This window comes from Calypte anna, chromosome 19 (assembly GCF_003957555.1).
Source record: "Calypte anna isolate BGI_N300 chromosome 19, bCalAnn1_v1.p, whole genome shotgun sequence".
In the NCBI taxonomy this organism is placed as follows: Eukaryota; Metazoa; Chordata; class Aves; order Apodiformes; family Trochilidae; genus Calypte; species Calypte anna.
Genome location: NC_044264.1, coordinates 3,592,262 through 3,607,928, shown reverse-complemented (window position 1 = coordinate 3,607,928; position 15,667 = coordinate 3,592,262). Strand labels below are relative to the sequence as shown.

Below are 15,667 nucleotides of genomic sequence, written 5' to 3'. Positions count from 1 at the left end.
GGCCATCTCTGGGGTCAATCCCAGTGTTATTTACAGAGCTCAGTGAGCTCCTCTGTGGCAGAGGGTGACACACAGGTGTGAAATGCTCTTGTCAGATCAGTTTATGCTCAGCCACAAAACCACTCCAGCACACACTGCAGTTACTCCTCTTAAGCTGTATTTTCTCCATCCCAACAATCCTGCTCCCACAGTGCAGTCTCTTCTCAGCCTGATCCACACGGGCTGAGCCACCCTCTCTATCCTGACAGAAAACAGGGTTTGCAATGAAAACCAAATCCAGACCAGCTCTGGTTGCTCCCTATTTGAAGCCCATCAGTTAAATAAACCATGGCAGATGCAGCCATACTGCCATCCTGCAGTCTGAAGGCTCTCCCAAGGTAATTTCTGATGGAAACCATATGTTTGCACTAGGTCTGCTCAGGCTGCTGCAGGTTAAATATAAACCACTGCCAATTGTACTACCTCATTATTAGCAGACCCTGGCAGCAGCCTTGCATGGAGAAATGGATGTCTGGCTACACTACCTGCCAACACATCATAATTTATGTCAGGTGCTGGGAAATGTGCAGGAGGATGACAGCCTGTCCCCTGCCTTTCCTAGAGACACAGAATCCCAGACTGGTTTGAATTGGAAGGAACCTTAAAGCTCACCCAGTCCCAATCCCTGCCATGGTCAGGGACACCTCCCACAGCCCAGAGTGCTCCAAGCCCCATCCAACCTTCAACACTGCCAGGGATGGGGCAGCCACAGCTTCTCTGGGAAACCTGGCACAGGGGCTCAGCACCCTCACAACAAACAATTTCTTTCTAGAATCCATCTCAATCACCACTTTTTCTGTCAGAAACCATCACCCCTCATCCCATCCCTCCAGGCCCTTGTCCCAAGTACCTCCCCAGTTTTCCTGGAGCCCCTTCAGGCACTGGAAAGTGCTCTAAGGTCTCCCCATTGCAGCCTTCTCTTCTCTTCTCTTCTCTTCTCTTCTCTTCTCTTCTCTTCTCTTCTCTTCTCTTCTCTTCTCTTCTCTTCTCTTCTCTTCTCTTCTCTTCTCTTCTCTTCTCTTCTCTTCTCTTCTCTCTTCTCTCTTCTCTCTTCTCTCTTCTCTCCTCTTCTCTTCTCTCTTCTCTCTTCTCTCTTCTCTCTTCTCTCTTCTCTCTTCTCTCTTCTCTCTTCTCTTCTCTTCTCTTCTCTTCTCTTCTCTTCTCTTCTCTTCTCTTCTCTTCTCTTCTCTTCTCTTCTCTTCTCTTCTCTTTCTTTTCTCTTCAGATGAACACCCCCAACAGTCTCCATGTTGAACATGACCTTCTATCCAGCCAGACTTCCCACCCATCTGATACAGAGCCTAAGTCTTGGAAAAATGAGGCAGCCCTGAAGAGGAGTATCTTGGGAGGAATGTAGGGCTGGTAGGGCTGTCCCTGGGAGCTCAGCGCACAACTGACATCCCTGGGTGCTCACTGGGTGGAAGCCCTGCTACCAAATAATGCTCAAACACAATGGGAGAGGAAGGAAGAAAGTATTGTTGCCTCTGACTACATATTTCAAGTTAAATCACAGAAAAAAAAAATGATGACAATCCATCACAGAAAAAATAGCAATAAGCTTTATAATATTAATTCAAGTCCTGTAGCACTAATTCAATTTACAGGCAAGCTAAATCTTTCACATAATATTCCCCTATTTGCTCAGAGCCTGAGGAACTACCCATTACTCTGTCTTTTTTTAATGTATGGCCCATTTGACCTTCACATAGCTCAGACTTGTGTCCAGCCCCCAGGCTCTCTGCTCAAAATCCTGTATCAGGCAGCTGAGACAAAAGAACAATTAAAAACCCCAGCACGACCCGACTGTGCCTTTGGAGCTGTTGGAACTGTTGAGCTGGAAGAGATGGAGGATCAAGTCCCATCTCTGCAGAAAACACATCCAACATTCTGGAAAGTCTCAAAGAGGAATTTAACACTTCCCATCTGCAGCCCATTACTCCACATTTTAAGCCCACCTCTCCAGTTACAGGTCCCTGCACACCAGGAGTGCACATGGAGGAGTGCCAAAGAGACCCAGAGTCAGGGAATAACTGGAGATGAATCAAAACTGGAAGCCAAATTCACATCACTCATTTTCCAAAAAAAAAGTGCAGAGTTTGGGTAAAAGGCCTCAAGAGTTGGCATTGTGCTGAGTCTGGCTGCTGCAAAACCTAAAGAGAAATCACCTGGTCTGCTCAGGAAGGCCAGCAGAATGGAACAAGGCACAAGCGATTATTTTTGAAGAAAATGCTTTTTAAAAGTCATGGATATGTTGTTTCTTTTTTCTTTCTTTTCAGGTATGAGATCATTTCAGTAACTGACCTGCTCTATCCATCAGGTTTGGCATTACTTTGTCTCCCTGTCTCAGGGAGATGCCAGACACCCTAAAGCAGGCAGACAGCCCCTGCCCAGCCTGCCTGCCCTGATGAGGATTCCTGTGCTCTGCATCTCCTAGGGACAGAGCACTCAGGTACCCCTAGGGATCCAGGAGAGCTTCATTCCCACAGACACCATCTCCCGTGGGCTCTGCTCCCGGCAGTCTCACCAGCTTTCCAAGCTCCCCCCTCAGGACCAGCACCCCCAATTCCATCTCCCATTGCTCAGCATTTCCATCCTGACGCAACCACCTGCAGAGGGGGGCAAGAAGCTTGGACCCAAACCCACCTTCACCCCATGCTTCAGGCACCAGTAAAATCTCCCTTCCTGCTCTGGCCAAGGACATTTTAAAGACAGTCTGCTCATTGTGATCAGCTCTGACTGTAGCTCTGCAGCAGTTTTTTAAAAAAAATAATCCCCCCTGGCTCCAGCATCCTGATGCTGCATTTCCCTCTTCCTGTTAATGGTGGGTTCTGTCTGTTTTATTACCTCTTAGGAATTGTTTAATGAGCTCTCACAGCAGGACTTTGCTCAAAATTATTCCACCCTTCTAAACTTCTCCCTTCAAAACCATCCACACTTCATTACAACACATCCCAGCTCCCATCCACAGCCTTTTTTACTTTCATGGAAAGGTGAGGCCATGGGACTGGGCAGCTCTGCTTGGCTGGGCACTCAGCTTATCACCCAGTGTTACCGGGCCAAGAGTGCAAAGAGAAAGGTGACAACAGCCTTCAAAAGAATGTTTGCAACCTTCTAGAGAATGGTTGTTGTAACGAGCAGGATGAGTGATGCATTTGTGTCAAACAGTCTGAAGGCCTAGAGACAGCTTGGGAAGAGAGATCCTTGATAAGAGGAGAGGCCATAAAGCTTCAGAAGAGACAATTAGGGGCTTTGAGCAAACTACAGGGAGGTGACCACTCTGTGGTACCTCCCAGACCAAGTCAGGACAAGCAAAGATTGGGAAGTGGCTGTGGAGCAGCAAGAAATTGGTAACATGTAAGGAGGAGAGACTCACCCTTGTGCCTCTCCTAGGACTGGACAACCACCACGAGACCAATGGAACACCTCTGGATCCTTGGGTCATGACTTTCCCTTTCCTCTCTCCCCTCCTTCCCTCTATTTTTGGATGGTGCTTTCTTCCTTTCCCTTTTCTCTTCTGTCTCTATCTCTTTATACATCAACAACTACAGCCTTGATGCCTCCCAGTTCTGTGCCTGTTCCATCAAGCTGTGTACCCGTACCTGATACTGTGTTCCACAGCTTCCTCTCCAGAACTTCCTCAGTCACCATAAATTATCTGAACCAAACCCACAGGCTGGGAACCTCCCCCTGTCCCAGCACAGAGGCACCAGCAGCAGGGACTCACTCACCATCCATGTCCAGCCGTTGCATGATGATTGCCAGCTCCACCTCACTGGGCATGTACCCCAGGGAACGCATTGCCATCCCCAGCTCCTGCTTGGATATAAAGCCATTCCCATCCCTGTCCAGCACCCGGAAAGCTTCACGAATTTCTGTAAAGGAGAAGGAAAAAGAGAGGAGGTGTTGTGGTGGAAGACTCCTGGTCAATGCATCTGCACACGTGGGACAAAGGAGCAGCACATATTCCCATATTCCCTTCTCTAATGTTAATGATGCAGCTTTGGGCATTTCAGGGAGGCCATAATGATATGGCCAGACACACAGATAACCTCTTGTGTTTGCAGTCAGGCATGAAGTCATACAATTGGTTTGGTTGGAAAAGCCCTTTCAGCTCATCAGGTCCAACCCTTTCCCCATCCCTGCCCAGGCCACCCCCACCCCATGTCCCTCATCCCCACATCTCCAGGGCTCTCAAACCCCTCCAGGGATGATGGGGACTCCAGCCCTGCCCTGGGCAGCCTGGGCCAGGCCCTGACAACCCTTTCCAGGCAGAAATTCTTCCCCAGCTCCAACCTAAACCTCCCCTGGCACAACTTGAGTTGTGCCAAAAGTTCCTCTTGTCCCATCCCTTGTTCCTTGGGAGCAGAGCCCGACCCCCCCTGGCTCCAACCTCCTCTCAGGGGGTTGCAGAGAGCCAGAAGGTCTCCCCTCAGCCTCCTCTGCTCCAACACCCCCAGGGCCCTCAGCTGCTCCTGGGCAGACTTGTGCTCCAGACCCTTCCCCAGCTCCATTCCCTTCTCTGGACACACTCCAACCCCTCAATGTCCTTCTGGTTGTGAGGGGCCCAGAACTGACCCCAGGACTGGAGCTGCAGCCTCATCTCATGCACAGACATCTCTGTCTCTGGATGCAGACAGCTGTAACACCATCCACACCCACGCTGCCCATTTTCTGTGCCAAATATCGTTGGAAAATTATTTTTTCATTATACATCAAACTCTACTTCTTTCTGTAGCATCTGCTCTGGACTGCTGTGGGTGAACCATCCTGATCTCAAAGTCTCCCTGCATAAACCTGCACAGCACACCCCTGCCCCAGGGGCTGTTCTGCAGCCCTTCTCCAAGCCCCTCAGCATGTCTGGAAGGCAGATTTACTTTATGCCACAGAAGCTCTAACTCTCTCCAACAAATATATTGAATAGGAGCATGTCCTCTTCTGCAAGCAAAGTCTGGATGTACGTGTTCTCCCTGTCCAACAAGTGTGGATGTGCAGCTTTTAAATCATAGTCACTGAATCCCAAACTGGTTTGGATTGGAAGGAACCTTAAAAATCATCCAGTCCTAACCCCCTGCCATGCTCAGGGACACCTCCCACAGCCCAGGGTGCTCCAAGCCCCATCCAACCTTCGACACTGCCAGGGATGGGTAGAAAGAGGTGATGATTTCTCAGTTTTGGTTAAACAGTCCTTGTACCACACTGGGGAGAGCAAAACACAGGATTCTTTTGGTAATGAGGATACATAAAAACCCAGCATGCCAAGGGTCTGCTGAAATGCTGCTCACAGGAATTTCCTCTTCACTTGGAAGTATTTTATTGGGGAAGAGGGAGGGAAAACTCTGTAGGGTTGGTTTTGGGTTTTTTTGTTGTGTGCTTGGGGTTTTTTGGGGGGCCTGGGAGGAGAAATTTTCTTTTCTTTATCAGGAAACAGACTTCATAGAACAAGTTTGATCAGCCATTGGTTCAGGCATTAAGCCTCAGACAAGAAGATGCTGCCATTACCAGGCACTGTGTCCATTCCTCTGCTCCAGGGTTTGGGAGGTACCAACTTCACCAAGGGGAATGCTGACCTGGGAAAAAGCTGGGAGCATCATAACCCAGCAGGAGAGGTTTCCTCAGCAGTTTTGTTAGAGGCTATTTAACACTTCACAATTCTGAGTCTGCTTCTAAATCACTTTCCTCCAAAGTTCAGCTTTGACAGCACCCGTGGGTTGGCAAAGGCTGCTTCAGTTTCCATGGGCTGTGGGTAATAGCCCAGTGATCATCTCCACAACTGTGACTGTCACAGGGAGATAAGATCAATTTTTAATCCAGCCAAAGGGTAGAGCTTATTCATGCTGGTGAACATTGGGCCAGATCTGTAATAATAACACTTTGGGCTCAGGAAGGTGTCAAATAGGATTTCTTTAAACTTCACCTTGCCTCTCTGGCAGCCTGAGCTGGTGGAAGCTCAGGGATATCAAAAGATGGTGGGGCTGCTCCAGGCTGGAAGTATGGATACAGAATGCAAAGAGCCTTTGGAGCAGGAGCCAATCCCATTAGACACTGCCAGCTGTAGTGAAATCTGTTTCCATATGCTGGGCTGAAAGCTGAAGAGCAGTAAATATTACATCAAAATCAATTAATTTTAAAATAAACTTTTGACAGCTGAAGAATTGCAGGGAGATGAGGAAGTCTTTTAGAAAATAAAATAGGAGTCTACCTTCAGAAAAGTTTACATGTGAGTTTAATCTGATCCAAACCACACTAATAAATTATGTCTGCACAGGACCTCGGCTGCAGGACATCTGGATGCCAACAAGGAGTGGGTGCCCTCCCCAGGTACAGACTTCAGAAGGTGCTCAAAGGGACTGCAACCTTTGACCCTCCATCAGAGGAGGAAACCCCCACCCAAGTGGGTTCCAACACTGTTCCACACCCCTCAGAAACCTAAACTTTTGACCAAGCCTGGAGCACCCTTCACATCCCAACTCCTGACCAAAATTGGAGCTTTATTTCCTTCTGCACTCTATCAATACCACTTGTGCAGAGGGATATTTGAAGAGCTATTTATAGGTTGAACACCCTGTACACAAAGCAGCTACAATCTCCATCAGTGCCTCCTCTTTATCTTGATGTTCAACATCACCTCCTAATCAGTATTTCTTGGTAGTGACTCCTCCTGTCCTGCACAGCACCCAGGGTTGGAGTCTCAGGGCTGAGCATCCTCCCCAGGAGCATTCCCCTCATCAGCTCTTCCCATCAACACTGCTGAAGAACCAGTCCCAAAGAATGGTCCATGAACTGTGGCACACTGTGTGGCCTTCACCTTTATTTCCAGCTGTTAAATCTCATTACCCACAGCTAAAAATACATCAGCACTTTCCCCATATGCCTTTCCCCAAGAAGTCACCATGGCAACTGATACTCCTGGCTCAGAACTGGGAGCTGATGTGGTCCATGGAGTAAATCTCTCAGCAAAGGCATTGCCAGGGAGAAACTTTGAGACCTTTTTCATTTGGGTTGGAAGCTGCCCCATAGAGGGATGCTTTGCCCTGGTCAGTAAACACAATATTTTGGTTTGTCTTTAAAAAGAAGAATCAAGATAGCTTGGGAGGGTGGGATAAGGAGGGGGAGTGGCTGTAATTCTGCCCAGCAGCTGCCTCTCCCTTGCCCAGCTTGGGTGGGTGCAGGGGTTCTGCTGCCACCCAAAGTCCTGCACTCAGATGACACCTTCCCTGGGCTGTGAGCAAACACTTGAGATTTATTCTCCTGCCCATTACATAGGACCTTCTTTTACTGCCAAATGTAGGCAACCAATGCAAATTAGAGGATAAAAGATAAAAAAAAAACAAAACCCAAACAACAACAACAACAAACCCTGGAAATATTTCCAGAGGAGAAGGCAGCCCATGTTGCTGGTGATGGCACCAGCCTGAGCCTCAGGAAAATCACTTCTCAGAGAGAGCAGGTCAGGATCTGGGTGCTCTTCTCTCTGCCTCAGTTTCTCCAGCCCGTGGGAACAATGGGGCTGCTCCTCTGTCCAAGGTGATTCCCCACAAACCTGCTCCCCCTGACAAACAACTTGAGCAGCACTAAATCTTCTTTCTCCCACAGTGACTTCCAGCAGCAGCACCAATGATGCCTGCAAGGAGGGTGGTCAGATGGATCCCTCCTCATCTCAAAGAGGGAGTGGCCAAAACAAGAACTAAATTCCCAAATGATACAAAGCTGGAAAGAATCACTGGGACAAAAAGCCTCCCAAGAAGGAAGGAGCACTGTGCCAATGGGCCAGGATGTGGGGACATCATGGTCCCCACTGGAGCCCCAGTGCTGAGCTGGGAGGTGTGGTTTTCAAGAGAGTTCATCCCAGTGTGTTTCCCCAGGATTTGTGTTCCCTGGGAGCAGGGAACTGCTCAGTGAAGTGATCTCTTCTCTCTGACTTATGTGATCACTTCTGAGATCACATAAGCATTCAAGCACTGGATATGGGGGATGTGGCTAAAATTCGGCCCCCATCCAGCTTAAATCCAGCTGCCCCCTCACTGAGCACCCAACCATCTGATGATCCCAAGCTCTTCTGGGAAGAAAAAAGGAATTCAATTACTTTTCTGAGGAGCACAAACAAGACCAGTGGCAGAGCTGGACCTGACCCCCAGCCTAGCAATTAATTGGTTTTTCTGTCTGCACCCAAACCCAAACTCCTCACCCACCCTCTCCAGCCCTTCCCTCCACAGCCCCAGGGCAAGCACTGACCCATCCCCTGCTCATCCCTCTTTCCTGCCTGCTAGAAGGTTTATTTGCAGATTATTTCCCTCTGGTAACAAGATATCATTAGAATCATATAATCACCATGGTTGGAAAGGACCTTCAAGATCATTGAGTCCAACCATCAGCCTTACACCATCTTAACCACTAAATCATCTCCTGAAGCTCCACATTTACCCACTTTTTTACTGCCTCCAGGGACAATGACTCCACCACCTCCCTGAGCAGTCTGTTCCAATGCTTCACCACTCTTTCAGGGAAGAAATGTTTCCTACCACCCAATCTGCACCTCCCCTGGCACAACTTGAACCCATTTCCTCTTCTCCTGTCACAGTCACTGGGGAGAAGAGGCCAACATCCCCCTCACTGCAGCTTCCTCTTCCAGGGAGTTGCAGAGGGGAATAAGGGCTCCTCTCAGCCTCCTCTTCTCATTACACACATTATTTTTGCTTTCCTTCCTGGATGGGAATGAATTCAGGTTCTCTGGCAAATAAACTCAGACTCAGAGTACCCCAGCTACTGCTGATGGATCCAGGTAGAAACATCACTAGAATAAATTTTGTAATTACACTGTAACTACCACCTCCTAACTGCACGGTAAGTACAACCCAAGTCCTCTATGGTTACTTTCATTAGGATAATAAGAGGAGAAATACCACCACCCAAAATCGTGCAAGTCATCTCATTCACTTAATTGCAGGTTTGGGCACCAAAGTACAAACTGAATGATCTAAAAGCTGCAAATAGCACATCCTTGAGTGAACTGTTAAGTGAGTCTCATAACTACTATGCAAGGGGTTTGGGTTTTTTTTAATGGAAGTTTCTATCCCTCCATCTGCTACACTTAGACTGGTGGTGTTTGGGGTTTTTTCTGTTTTGTTTTGGGGTGGGGGTTTTTTGTTTGTTTTTTGGGGTTCTTTTGGTTGTTTGGTGTAGTGAGACAGGACCAGGTGCCCTGAGTTATTGATGAGTGGGTGTGGGTTCACCTGTGTCTGGCCTCCCTCCTGAGCATGTGCAGGAGCAGGGGGCCAATAAGAGAGCAGCTGACACCCACGGAGAGAGCTCTCACTCTTCAGTGAGGATGGAGAAGCCCACAGCTCAAGGAGCCCCAGGAGCAGGCAAGAAGGGGTAGATCCCGGAGCCCCAGGAACAGCCCTGGGACATCGTCCAGGAATGGGCTAAGCCCCGAGGCCTCAGGATCAGCCCTAGGAGCAAGAAGGGCTCCTCCCGCTACAGTTTGGTTTTGTTGGTGTTGTTGTTATCAATTTTTTTCCCCTGCCAATTGCTAAAAAGTGTCATTCTTCATGGAATGGAGACTCCACTGCCCCCCAACATATTCCAATTGAAGGTGTCAAAATCTTTCCCTTGGTTATTCTCCATCTCAGTGAAACAGCTCAACATCCCCAAACTCTTTCACTGCAGCCTGGAGCAACCTCTCCCATCAGTATCACCAAAACCAAGCAAGGACCAAGGCTGCAGCTGGAAATGGGGCACAAACCCCTGGGATATCAGAGGCAGAGCTGTGTCAGGGCATTGCCAGCCAACATCACTCAACTTGACCAAGTACCTGAGCTCAGAAAGCTCAGCCTCAAAATCAAATGCTTTGTCTTGTGTTTCCTTAGAGGGACTTCTTCATCCATAATTTGGTAGATTCTTTTGTTGTTGTTGTTCTTCCCCTTCTCCAGAAAAAAAAAAAGATTTATGGAAATTATGTTTCCTGTGGTTACACTCCCAAACACCCTCAGCACTTGCCAAGTGACCTGGGGGACCAGGTAAATGCATGATATAAATGTTCTCTGTTGCTACAGGAGATGCTTTTAAAAAGCAGCTTTTCCTGCAAACAACAGGGGCTGCACCATTTGCTCACAAACACCCAGCAGGGATTTGCAGAGCAGTCAGAAGGATTTGGCAAAATGGCAACTTCCACTTTCCCCTTTAAATTTCCCTACTATGGCCAGAATTTCATCCAGGAGACAAGTGGGGCTCCCCTCAGCTCCTTCCAATGGCAAGAGAGGAATGCATGGGGTTAGAGATCCTGTGCTGTGAGCTTTCCCATTAAATAATGTGGAACAATCAGGTTTCCAGTGCCTGAGGAAGGTACAGGCTGGTCCTGAGTGGTGAGGGATGAACTCAGGATGAAAGAAGTGAGGATGAGGTCAGAGAGGATGCAAATGGCCAGGCTGCCAGGTGAGAATTATGGAATTCTCAGAGCTGGAAAAGACCCATAAGATCATCAAGTCCAACTGTCAGGCCTCCAGCCCCTCACCACTAGACCATCCAGGTTCAGAAGATCCCCTTCCTCCTCAGCATGCTACGAATTTTTTCACTCTAAATCTATCATTGTTCACTGCAGCAGTAAGCAGTAAGCACAAAGCCAAAGTGATTTCATTTCGGCTCTTAGGTGAGGGATCATCTTCTGCCAAGCTGTGTTTTAAAGCCTTGCTCAGATCCCTGGTTCTCCTGGTGCTCACCCTTGGCTCTGTGATTCCACTCTCTCAACCAAAGAGCTCACAACAGGAGACTTTGTTTGAGCAGCCATCATCAAACAGGTCACTATAAACAGTGAAAAAAAAAGATGAAAAGAGGAAAATAAAATAGAATTTAAAAAAAAAAAAAAAAAAAAAGAAGAAAAAAAGAGGAAAAAAAGAGAAAAGAGAAAAAGAGGAAAAAATAGAGAGAAGAGAGAAGAAAGAAGAGAGGAGAGAGGTGAAAATAGAAAAGAGAAAGAGAAAAAAAGAAGAGAAATGAGAAAAGAGAAAGAGGAAAAAAGAAAAGGGAAAAATTAGAAAAAAGAGAAAGAAGAGGAAAAAGAGAAAAAAGACAAAAGAGAAAAAAGAAAAGCAACTCCTGGCAGTGAAAGATCACCACTATGAAAGCAGAGAAATTTAAGATGCATGTTACAATTTTTGTTTACAAGTTAAGAACCGGCTACAAAATAGGTGAATAAGGAGAGAATAATCTTTCATTGTTTTCCACAGAAACCCCAATCTCCTCTTTTACTCATTCTTTTTATTAGGAAACAATCTTTATCCTTCCTTCCTCCTTTACACACTGCAGGCACAAAACCTTTTCCCTTCCACCCCTTCCAAGAACCTCACACCCAGCACATGTTCTCCTGGGAACAACTGAGCCACGCAGAGAAGGGTTCAGCTTCACAACATTTTCTTTTTAAGCTGCCTAGATATAAACCTGTAATATCTGGGACCTGCTGGTTTAGTTTATTGACAGCAATACCCAATTTATCATCTGAAGTGAAACATTTGCAGGACATAAATAGGCAATAAGCTTAGGGCTCTACCCTGGAGTGTTTCAGAGAAGGAAAGTGATTTGCTTCAAGATTGCTTAGGGATGGCTCTCATTAATGTTGAAGAGATAATGGCTCCCCACTTTTTTCTTTTTCCTTTTTTTAATATATATCTATAATTTGCATCCTGTATTGATTTACTGCTAGAATACTCTTCATGCATTTCTTACCAAAATGAGAGCTTCAGTCTGCAGCCCTGCCTGGCAATAACTGTGTAGGAATTATAACCTCACCCATCATCTCAAGCTCTTTCCCTAGACTCTGCAACAGTGCCTTAATTAGACTTTGAGCACTCTCTGTTGGAAATTTAGTGCCCAATATTCAAATGTTGGTACCTGCCATTTAGAATAATCTCCTTGACAGAGCAATGAAGAGGCCCATTTGTTACCAGCATCTCAAACACCCTGAGAGCTGGCTCTGAGAGACAATAAGTTCCTCCTTCCCTCCTTGAGTCAGGCCAGGCAGTACCTGTGGCAAAATGTACTGGAGTTTGATTGCTTTCCCAGTCCCTCTGCCTTTAATGACTTTCCAGTGGCTACCCAGTGGCACATTAAACCCAACTTAATGTGTCCTTCCTGGGGTTATTCCAAGGGCCAGAGGAATATCTCAGCTCCTGGCAGTGGCTGCTCAGTGGTTCTGAGATGAGCAATCTCACCTCCAGGTCCACAGTGAGATGTTGCTCATGGCTCTTCCACCAACTCCTCCCAGGAATCATCTCCAGCATCCCTCTTCTCCTTTCCCACTCAGCAGATTTGTCACCTGCCCCTTGGATTCATTCTACTGCTTTTCTCCCATATCAGCACCCCAGGTGAGCAGAAGAATCCCAATTACTGATGACTTAATGTTTTTCGGTTCAAAGCTGCCCATTCCTCTGCATTTTCTGTTCTCCAAGTCCCAGAATCTATCCTGGATAAAGAATCTTTTTTCTCCACAAATGCCAGAAGTGATGATAACACATGAATTGCCTCACTACAAGTGTATCTTGTCACCAAGAGCTCAGCAAAACAAATCTCACTTTGATGCAACTTCTCCAGTTCTCCCTCTTCACTGTTCCAAGGCTCAGGAAAGTGAACTTCATCCTACAAACAACAATCCTAGCTCAAAAGGAGGAAAACTGCAGATCTGATTCCATTTGGAATGGAAACTGGGAAGTACTCAGTAAGACCAAAACTGCTGCCTAGGTCAAAGTGCCAGAAACAAATGGTAATTTCTGCCCTTTATGCTAAGAAACTCAAACTCCAATGCAGTGAATTAAATACTCACCTTTTTGCCTTGCTTTGGGGCATTTTGTTCCAGTAATTTTCAGTTTTGGTTGTGCAGTGAAAATGAGAACCTGTTTATCTTCTCTGGCTGACAAGTGCTGTAATCTCTGAACTCAGCACTTCTACCCCTCAGTGATCTTCATAGCTCCACAAATCCCTGAGAATCCACCACCAGCCTGGCAGGAGAGCCCCTATCCCATATGCAGCACAGTGCTCCAGCACCTCTGATGACACCAATTAATGGTACTGATATCATTATTAATGGCACTGGAAATCCCCTCAGTGACCCAAATAGACCCCAAATTGCCATCAGCTGGAGAAGGCTCCTTTGGAGACCAGACCAGAGGTTGCAAGCTCTCAGTAATGCAGGCAGATCCCAGAATCCCAGGATGGTTTGGGTTGGAAGGGACCTTAAAGCTGACTCAGTGCCACCCCTGCCATGCCCAGGGACACCTCCCCCAGCCCAGGGTGCTCCAAGCCCCATCCAACCTTCAACACTGCCAGGGATGGGGCAGCCACAGCTTCTGGGGGTAACCTGGGCAACCAGGGGCTCAGCACCCTCAGACCAAACAATTTCTTCCCAAGATCCCATTTAAATCTTACCTCTTCCAATTTAAAAGCATCACCTCTCATCCTATTGATGTGAGAGCTCATTGCAGGAGAAGGGAAAGCATGGTGATGGAGCAGTGGTGGATGCAGGCAGAAGGGATGGGGTCCAAACCATGAGCTCTGCTGGGTGGTAAATCACAGTCCTGTGTTTGGGTGAGTTTTGGGCAGTTGAGCTGCACACTGCCTCCTCCTCAGCTTTGTAAGGGATGTGATCAGACCACGATGGATGAAAAGGGTTAATTTCAAATGCCCTGGTAGAAATAAAGGTGACAAAATTCCTGAAATCATCTCCCCTTCAGTTTGTTTTCCTTTCAGTGGCTTTGCAGTGTAACAAACTCAAAGTTCATAGTCCTGAACAGGAATGGTCTCCAGAAGAGGTCTCTTTGAGGTGAAATCCCAGTATTTCACAGTCATTTTAATTAATATTTAGAAAGTTAATTTATAAATTCAAACCAAAATATTGCAGCTTTACTGAAATGAAGCTCTTCTATTCTTTTCACTTGAAAGGGCCATTGTCAACATGGGAATGTAATCAAATCTGCATTCTTCTGATGGAAAATGTTTCCACCGGAAGAATTACAATCAGCTCAAGCTCCCTAACTCCCTCCATGCTCTTTGGTCCAAGTTTATTGTTTTACAAAGTGGAAAGCAATTTGAGAAAGCTTTTCCCTGACTAATATGACTACAAATCATCATTGGATTGTACTTGTTTAGGGCCAAGAAGCACCAAAACTCAGCACAGCAATGCTTTCAGCATGAATGCAAAACTGATACAGCTTCAGCATGTTTTCTTTTTTAGTTATTCCAAAGTATTTCTTTATGCAGATTGCAGAAAACTCATTGCAAATCACTAAAAAATCTGAATTTTGACCTGGACGTAACATTATCTGAGATGTTTGTTCCCTGTGTCTGAAGGTGCATCCCAAAAACCAGAAGTTGTTCTGATAGAACTGTGTTGGGATCTGTTTGAGGGGAATGAAATTTCTGTGTTTTTTATCTCTGGGCAGAGAAGTCCTGGCTGATGGTACCTGTTCAGCTCTCCACAGCTCCCTGGAAGGAGGTTGGAGTGAAAGGGGTTTGGTCTCCTCTTCCTAGTAACAAGACACACAACAAAAGGAAACAGCCTCAAGTTGTGCCAGGGGAGGTTTAGGTGGGAGCTGGGGAACAATTTCTCCCTAGAAAGGGTTGCCAGGGCCTGGCCCAGGCTGCCCAGGGCAGGGCTGGAGTCCCCATCATCCCTGGAGGGGTTTCAGAGCCCTGGGGATGTGGGGATGAGGGACATGGGGTGGGGGTGGCCTGGGCAGGGATGGGGGAAGGGTTGGACCTGATGAGCTGAAAGGGCTTTTCCAACCTTTTCCAACCAAAGGATTCTATGGTTTCCTGACTCTGGGTTTGCCAGCCCCAAGCTGTCATCTCACAGCTCACATCAATACCTTAGGGTATTGTCCAAGATCAGTGCTCCCAGGCTGCCATACACAAACAAAAGGGGAGGATGCCCAAAGACACCATCAAACAGCTGAAAATTTCCTCCTGAGCAGGTCTGCAACCCTGTGCCGTGCTGGAGGAACTGCTGCAGGGTTCAGGTTGAGACCCAAATAAATCTCCTTCCTAAATCCTGTCCAAAATCCCAGATGTGCTCCTTCAGCTCACACTCTGCTGGGTAGGTTATGACCCAAGAAGCTGCCACAGGGAGAAAAAAAACACAGGGATTTTCCAAATATTTATTACTAAGTTAACCTTAAGCAAGATTTCTGGTGTGCATCCACAGAAGCCTCCCCTGGGATGTGCTGGCTAAAGACGAGGCCACCAAGTAGTCCCAGGCTTTTCCTGACCCAAGCCCAGTCTGATTTCCAGCCAAAGAACTGGGACAGAGATGTTCCAAAGCCATGTGAGAGCATCTCCCACCAGGAATGTGCACGGGGAATTGGCAGCTGCTCACTGGTACAAACAGATTCACTCCAGTGACCTGGACACTGACATTTCCAAAGGAGATGAAATGCAGCCCATCAGATCACTGAGATCCAGAGACCTGCTCAGGACCCCCAGAATGTGAAAGGTTTCACCTGCAAACCCAGAGAGAGCTTTTTCTTAGGGAATGCTTAACAGGAGGGGCAGGAGAAACTTTTTGTTTTCTTTTTATTCTGTTTATCTTGTGCAGCAAACAAGAAAAGCTCTGTACCAAAAACCTCGCACCTTCCCAAAATTCCAG

At 47.0% G+C, this 15,667-nt stretch overlaps 1 protein-coding gene across 1 annotated transcript in view; it reads right to left on the bottom strand.

The window, feature by feature from the left end:
• The window catches only part of CALN1 (calneuron 1), a 104,636-nt gene that overhangs the window by 62,618 nt on the left and 26,351 nt on the right, over nucleotides 1–15,667 (bottom strand). The window contains exon 2 of the mRNA XM_030462456.1: nucleotides 3,768–3,911. Coding sequence (XP_030318316.1) covers nucleotides 3,768–3,911 — 144 coding nt within the window. The remainder of the gene's footprint in view (nucleotides 1–3,767; nucleotides 3,912–15,667) is intronic.